This window comes from Ruditapes philippinarum, unplaced genomic scaffold, assembly GCF_026571515.1.
Source record: "Ruditapes philippinarum isolate M1 unplaced genomic scaffold, ASM2657151v2 ctg4008_1_1_1_1, whole genome shotgun sequence".
Lineage (NCBI taxonomy): Eukaryota > Metazoa > Mollusca > Bivalvia > Venerida > Veneridae > Ruditapes > Ruditapes philippinarum.
Window position 1 is genome coordinate 228,281 of NW_026852804.1, and position 8,156 is coordinate 236,436.

The 8,156-nt window shown below is 33.5% G+C and overlaps 1 protein-coding gene across 1 annotated transcript; it reads left to right on the top strand.

Annotated features, from left to right (window-relative positions):
- The first annotated feature begins 283 nt into the window (after positions 1 to 283).
- Positions 284 to 2,423, top strand: LOC132724614 (uncharacterized). Its single transcript, XM_060709546.1, has 2 exons — positions 284 to 610; positions 2,236 to 2,423. Exons 1-2 carry the CDS (start codon positions 319 to 321, stop codon positions 2,421 to 2,423), a joined length of 480 nt encoding a protein of 159 aa, XP_060565529.1. The 5' UTR covers positions 284 to 318.
- Positions 2,424 to 8,156: the final 5,733 nt, after the last annotated feature.

Here is an 8,156-nt window from a genome sequence, read left to right on the forward strand (position 1 = left end):
TTTTTCTGGGGTTTTTTTGTCGCATTAGAGATACAATATAATCACAAAATGACACCATTGTATATTAAAATTCTTAAAAATTCAAACATTACGACCACGTAACTGCAAAAAATTATCTGATTAATTTGACATAAAAAGCATTTATTTTGAAACGTTTTATGCTGTTGATTATAGAACGCTTGTTGCTTTTGATAATTACCCGTGAAATGGCCTGCTTTCTATGTGCTCCTGCATAATGAATTATCTTTTAATGTCTTTCACGTTCTTTTTATTTCTTTCAGAGATCCAAATCAGCACCTAATTTGAACCGTAAGGAATATGTTCCTTCCTACCCACCTTCCCTATCCAAATCGTCAGTTAGTATTCTACACAAAATCGCATTATCTTGCCATAAAACAACCATTTTCTAAGAAGTATCTGTTGCCACCAGTACGTACCTTCTACGCCGAGCGTCCCGCCGCCAAACGTGTTGTTGTCCCTGCTCCCGCACCCCGTCAGGTAGTTGTCCCACCCCCGAGGCAAGAGGTGGTCAAACCAAATGTTTACCATGTCCAGTACAAAGCTTCTCCAAACCAGATAGTTCACAGGACTAAGTTGACAGAAAATATAGGTATGTAATATGACATGTTAGTATATTTTCAACATATTCATATTAGTTGTTTTCAAGGGTCTCCCGGTGCTTATGGTAATAACAACAGATGGACATCATCAGTATAGTGTTTGTTTATACAAAAAATTCAACCCTGATTACAATACTTGGTACTTCTGTTTTTAAGCTCTGTACTATATCCATATGGAGACCAACAATTCAGAAAGCTTATTGCATGTTGGGTGATTTTATTTTTGTATGCATCCCTGAACGTCTACACGCTAGCGGAAATAATTATTTATCACTTGAGCAAAACCAGTCTATGTAGTTAAACAATTCTGTATGCTGAAAATTTGTATTTTTGACATTTATTTAATCATCTAATATCTAAAATTTCAAATCAGCAGAAAATCACGTGAAAACCTTGTAATACAGATAACGCTCCATTGAAACCTTTTGAGGGTCAGTCTTAAAAGTTAGTTACTTATGTTTCTAGAGTCTGGTCTGCCGGCACATCCGGACAAAACATGCACAATGGATGCTGGGTTTTATTATGATTATAGTATAAAATCTCTTCATATTAACTATGAGCATTTACGAATTCAGCTGGATAAGTCTAAAATACAAATTTAGCATATGAAAATCTAGAATGGTAGGTGTATATAAAGAGACATGAATAAACCGACGATTATTTTAATGCGCAATAACCTCGAAACATCTAGTTTAAACTAGAATTTCAAAACTTGTTTGAAGGCGTAATATGTGTAAAAATAAGAAAGAGATTAGTGTATCCATTTATTCATAAGCAAGCAAAAATAATTAATGTTTCTACTTTAATGCTTTTATGATCACAGTAAAAGCAAAGTTATAATATTTTGAATTTACAATGATTTCACGGTATTGCGCGTACAAAATCAAATGCGATTTTAACTTTATTAAACTATGTTTTATTTACAATTTAATAAACAACAATGTACATATATTATGTTTGTGTATCAACATATTGTTGTTTTCTTCCCCGTGTATCTAAGAGAGTGTAGATCAAAAATGATTAAAAAACTTGTTGACATAATACATGCAGTACGAGAAAGTTGTGGTCATTCTTAGAAATGAACATTTAAATGTTCTTAAAACGCTGCAAAAGCAATTAACATTTTTTATTTATATGAAAAAGAAGATACTGTGGTCTAGTTAATAAATTAAATAGTTTATAGCAATTATTAGAGAGGTACTTATTGTTCTGTATTTATTTAAAATTACTGTTTTAAGTGTACTTGAAACTTGTGATTGGATCATGAAATCAATTCTATGGCCATTCACACTGTACCTCTGCTCTGGCATTGTACAGAAGTAATCTTTCCTTGAAAAGTGAAGGCAATCTAGTACTGGTAAACTGCTTGACAGCCTGCCCAGGAACGATGAGGTGACCTGAACTGTCCTCTGGTATATATTCAATGTGGCTTTCTGCCGTGATCCGGAGTGAAAACACCAAACACCACCACTTGACCCCGTATTTCTCTTTTCGTATTAAGAGATACCAGGTATTTCATAGAAAAATTGCAAAGTTGACGTGCTAAAGCTATTTTTAACGTTTTAATTTTTATAATAACTGTAATTTAGTACAAATCATTTGGTTTCTTTTACAGATGAAGATTTCAGGTTGCAAACAACAAACACGAGTCAGTATCAAAAATACATATCAAAACTACCGCAGCTACGAGGAACCCGTGCATACAACATACAGGTCGTACGAGGGAACCCGTTGCAAACCACACATATCGAACCTATGAGGAGCTATCCAAACTACTCTGTCAAACTACCCAAGCTAGAGTAGTGCGACCACAAATCTTCTTATGTATACAGAATATCAAATAGTGATGGTGAGCACTCGTGAACATTTTCTTAAATTAAATACAATTAGCCAACTCATAAATTCCACGTTTGACAGTTAGAAATTGATTAGATTAAGTAGTATTCCTTATAAGTTATATATAGTGTGTTTATAACTACTTCTCGTAGATCGTCTTCCTTTAACTCCGTCTATTTTTTGTACCTTCAACTTTTTTTCCCATAATAAAAAAAGTCGTTCTGCCAGACATCATTTTATAGCCCTTTATTCAAAAATTTAATATGTTACATTTAATATTGATATAATAATTGCATTACGCTTTAGCTTGTCTATTTCCACTGTTCAGTGAATTACCTTCATAAAAAATCAATTGTGATGTGTCGAACTTTCTGTTAAAGACCATCTGTAATCAGCAACCACCTTTCTCTGAAGATTATAATTCTATCTCAAGTGTCGTAAAAAAACCAACCTGTTATAAGGAGCACTGTCTGCAAGAACCACAATATGATTCTTCTGAAAGGCAAAATAGGACTCGCCATGATATATTCTAACTCGCTTGTAAGACCATATATACAAATTTATAGGGGCATATCTTAGTTATACTGGTGTCCCCTGCTAACAAGTGCTACACCTGCCAAAAGAAACATGGTCTTTAAGGATTAGGTGGTTCCTTTCATGAGATTTGTACTTAAGTAGATAAAAATTGACGTTTTTTTTAACAGTAGAACTCTTCGGCTTAGCTTCTGACTCTTCCATTGTCCTATGGTTTTCAGGTGGCGGACTTCAGGCAGCAAGAATGGTAAGGAAATAAATCCATGGGGTATTGAAATTGTAATCTTTTTTGAAAGTCGGTCGCACATTTATAGTCAGAAGTCATGCTTTTTACTTTTTACATCTAATCTAGGATACTTTTCTTTATATCTAACCAACTCTATATATATTTATAGATAAACATAGGTTGAATAATTCAAATAGTCCATAACTCTTCAAAACGATTGAATTAATAATTTTATTTAATTTTTTTTCTTAATACTGTAAACTAACAAGTTCAGCTTAAATGTTTATCTCCATGAGGCCAATGTCTGTGTTTGAACATGGAAGTTTGATACTCTAATCTGCAGTTTGGTAAGAGACACGAGGTGTTTCTGACGGGTTTTTACTGAGTTCATCTCATGCATTTGGGGTAGTTTTGACAGGTTTATGTTAACTTAAACAAAAACAACCTTAATAAGAAAATAAAAAAGTTGCAAGACGTTTTGGGTATCTACGTATTATTGGTATATTTGTTTCTCAAAATAATTATAATTGAGGTTGCGGTTATTGTAACGCATGCGCATTTCGTATCTTCATTTTGTTTTCGCCTTTCTTCTGTTGATATTTAACATTTCTTTCTGAAATTCATAATCGGAAAACAGACAATTTTTGTTATGATAATTAGCGTGACGAATACATTTTATATTCAGGTAACTTTATTCCTTCGTCCACAGCCATTTATATATAATTAGAATAAGATATAAAATGTTTGATTGCCGTTTTTACATGTTGCACAGCAATACACGTTTTTATTTGCTCTTGTGCCACATGTGACACATGGTAAAGTGAAAATACTTACTTAAAATCACGTCACGGTGTTAAACATAGACAATTACATAATAATTTGACTGACTTAACAAAATAATATGTCAGACAGTATGCATGGTGGTATTTTCTTAAAAAAAAGAGTATATTTATCTGAGTAAAAGGATTTTAAAAATAATTTTACCATTGCATTTTCTATATAAGATACCCGCTTCACTTAGTTTGCGTGTTGATATTTTTTGTGTTAACCTTTATTTGGCTTTAACGTGTTTTTATCTTATTCACTTCATAAACTACTGTTGAGGTTCAGCATTTTCAGGTTATGATATTTTATATAGTTAGATAGCGATATCATAATGTTGTCACAATGTTTGCCCATGCCAGTAAACGCCTTTCAGCTGGCCTTACGATGCATTTTAAATTTCTTCGTCACATAATGTTTGATATTAAAAATTTTTAAGATCAGATACCTATTATCAAACTGTATAATGATTTTACATGTAAATAGAACTTCGCGTACAGACCTTCTACAATTTCTTAAACTTACTCAATATCTGGATCCTAATTCTTATATTTCTTTACATCTTTAATTTGAACTTTCATCAATGTTTAGATAAAACTTTTTAGTACATGCCAGAAATAATACAGATATATTTGATAACACATTTCTATTTTTCTTTAAGGTCTGGAGAAACTACTGGAATAAATGTAAGTATCTTATTTTTGTAGGTAAGTTACACGGATGTAAATCAGGTGTGGCTGATTTAGAAAAGCCTGTAGAGCGCATCCACGTGCGTGCGCCTACGTAAAAACACCGACCTGTTTTTAGAGAGTGTCAAATTAATGAACTATAGTTTTTGTGTTAATTAAGACATCTTTAATACTTATCATGATGAATAAAAGGATTATCCAACGAAATTACTGATCTTCTTAACTATTTGTTTAAGTTTCTGTATAGGCAGGTCACTATAGTAAAATATCGGACCGATGACATCAACCTGCAGTTATATTTCATAAATACGCCCAACCTACCATATGTGTGAATATTTAATTTAGTTATGATATAACACTTTATGCGCGCAGGTGTTATTTTGGTCTTTTAAGCATTGTTTCTTTTTCTCTTTCAGACTCAGCTTTTGACAGCACCAGAAGGGGAAAGCGCTTTTCAAAAGAGAACCACCCATACAATTATTACGATGAATACACAGACCGAGGCCCGCGTCTTCTAAGCGGAAACAGAACTGAACAAACCGTAGCAGGACGACTGGCACAATAATAGATTACGTAGAAGAAGGGTCAAGTCAGAGATCTAGTAATAGGGTTCATCAGTGGAGCGGCACTTCCGGTACAGGTGTTGGTAACGGTCATCAGCACTACAAATGCTGCAGGAGGCGTCAAAAACTCATAAACTCGTCAGCACTGAATGCTCTTGACAACCTACTGGGTGATAATGCACCGTCGAATAAGTCCAGTAAGCTCAAGTAGCTCCAGAAAAGTACAGTAGCAATTAGCACAAAGTCGTCAGAAGGAAGTCTTAAGTTAAGAAAAACATGGCCGCCCTTAAGACTCTTTACAATCCTTAAGACTTACAAGCTCTGCCAAAAATAAGTGTTCAAAACTAATGGTCACTCTCTTTAATGATGCCAAAATATATTTAGATTTTAAGAAAATACAGTGTACACGATTTATACAAACATTTTACGGGCATCTACAATCATGACATATAAATATTACGTACATGATTCTTCAAATCAACAGGATAAAACTGATATAAACAGTTAAGGTCAGATAAAAAGTTAATTATTTACATATTCGTATAGGGAACACCTTTCAACGTGCGTTCCGCTTAGTTTTTGAATTTAATGCATTTTACTCTTCGCTTTCACATAATTACTATTGCATGTGAACTTTATAAATTGAAGAATCAAATAAAACACCTTAATTTGCCTTATTGAAATCAACGGATGTCGTCGTGGGACATGTTTTCCTACGCTTTCAGAAACTGCTCTCACGATAATAATCAATTATTCATTAGCCATGTTTAGCTGTGTTCAATCAATCCAATACCTTTCCTCGTTGTTGTTGACATTTCGACGCCATTGTTGTTAAAAAATATTGTCATTTACTTATGCGACTGATTACACAGTTTTGCTTTACCTTACGCCACTGATTTTACTTCGCCTTAGACATATATTTGCAACAGCCGGTAGCCTCCCTTTTATTCGATTTTCAAATTTTAATAATATGTTGCTATTGACATGTAGATATGTGCGTTCAGAGATGTGTAGAATGTGGTTCAAAGTGCATAGCTTTGATAAAAATAGGCATGCATGATAACAGAAGGAATAATATAGATTTTATTGAATTTACCATTCGTATTTTTTTCTGCATATATGTTATTTTGTGTTATGCGGAAAACTTGAAACAATAAAATTTATATAAACACTTTGTATTTCAAAAGATATAGTGTAAATGTATTAACATGCATTATCTAATATATCAAGCATGCTATTGAATTCTATTGAAAATTTTATGGGACTGTATTGGGTGTGCACTTTACTGTAGATTGTATTGTTATATTTGCATTCTCAAAAAATGTTAACTCACAGAAATGCAAAAAAAATATGCATATAATAATTGTATTTAACTAGATCATTCACTAATTGAAAAATATAAGCTGTGTTTTAAGATGAAAGGTACATTGAGTTAGCCATAAATATTGACATAAGTTTAGAGCTCTAAATATACGCACGTTTCCGAGCTATATTTTTACTCATTTGTCACAAAGTTTCCGCGAAATCGCTTCCCGTATTCCAAACGGAGCTTTACTTATTGCTGCAGATGTATATATTACCACCATTGTTTTATCCGGCCATTTCATTAACATCATAGATCAAGTTCGAATACAAAATCACATTAAAAAAAATATCAATCAGGATTTTCTACCGTATATTTTCTTACACAAGATATTGAGCTAACGAGAATTCACGGAAACATCCAGAAATGGACCGATAATATATACTCATTGTCTTGCTATTACTCATATTATATAAGTTTATCCAGATGATATATTTGTTATTTATTTCTGGTTTATTTACATGAAAAGCTTTGTTTATGTTAACAAATTTAATAAAATACTATATTATAGAAATACTATGTTTTCTGTTTGCTTCACCTGTCACATCAATGATCATACAAGATGGATAACGCATCCTGGGGTATCTTCATATAAATTATAATGCTACAATGGCTGGATAGATGCTTCGTGATCGAGGAAGGATTCCAGTCCGATCGAGGAGAATAATTACTTCTTTGAGCAAGAAATATACCCTGCCAAGTATATGACATTATTTGTACATGTAGTACTGAACACATGTAGCATGAAATCGTTGGAAACAAAATATCCATGTCCTTTTTATATGCCCGAACAAATTTCGGGCATATTATGTTATACCCACTGGCGTCCGTCCGTCCGTGAGCAATTTGGTCTCCGGAGCATAACTTAAGCTCCATTTGGCCCACAATATTCAAACTTCATAGGATGATTGTCCATATTGGGTAGAAGACCCCTATTGATTTTGGGGTCTCAAGGTCAAAGGTCAAGGTCATTATTACTTTAAAACTGAAAACAGTTTCCGGAGCATAACTTAAGTTCCATATGGCCCACAATATTCAAACTTCATAAGATGATGTTCCATATTGGGTAGAAAGACATCTATTGATTTTGGCCCGGTCAACAAGGTCAAAGGTCAAGGTCCACTTCGTTTTCTTAAATCTGAAAACAGCTTCCGGAGCATAACTTAAGTTCCATGTGGCCCACAGTGTTCAATCTTCATAGGATGATTGTCCATATCGGGTAGCAGACCCCTATTGATTTTGGGGTAAGAAGGTCAAGGTCACTGTTACTTTACAACTGAAAACAGTTTCCGGGGCATAACTTAAGGTCTATTTGTCCCACAATATTCAAACTTAATACGATGAGTGTCCATATTGGGTAGAAGACCCCTATTGATTTTGGGGTCGCAAGGTAAAAGGTCAAGGTCACTATTAATTTAAAACTGAAAACAGTTTCTGGAGCATAACTTAAGGTGTTTTTGGCCCACAATATTTAACTTTCATAGGATGATTGTCCATATTATA

Coding starts and splice junctions, on each gene's coding strand:
- LOC132724614 (XM_060709546.1), top strand. CDS start 319: ATGTTCCTTCCTACCCACCTTCCCTATCCAAATCGTCAGTTAGTATTC. Junction 611..2,235: donor TAAGTTGACAGAAAATATAG/GTATGTAATATG, acceptor TTTCTTTTACAG/ATGAAGATTTCAGGTTGCAA.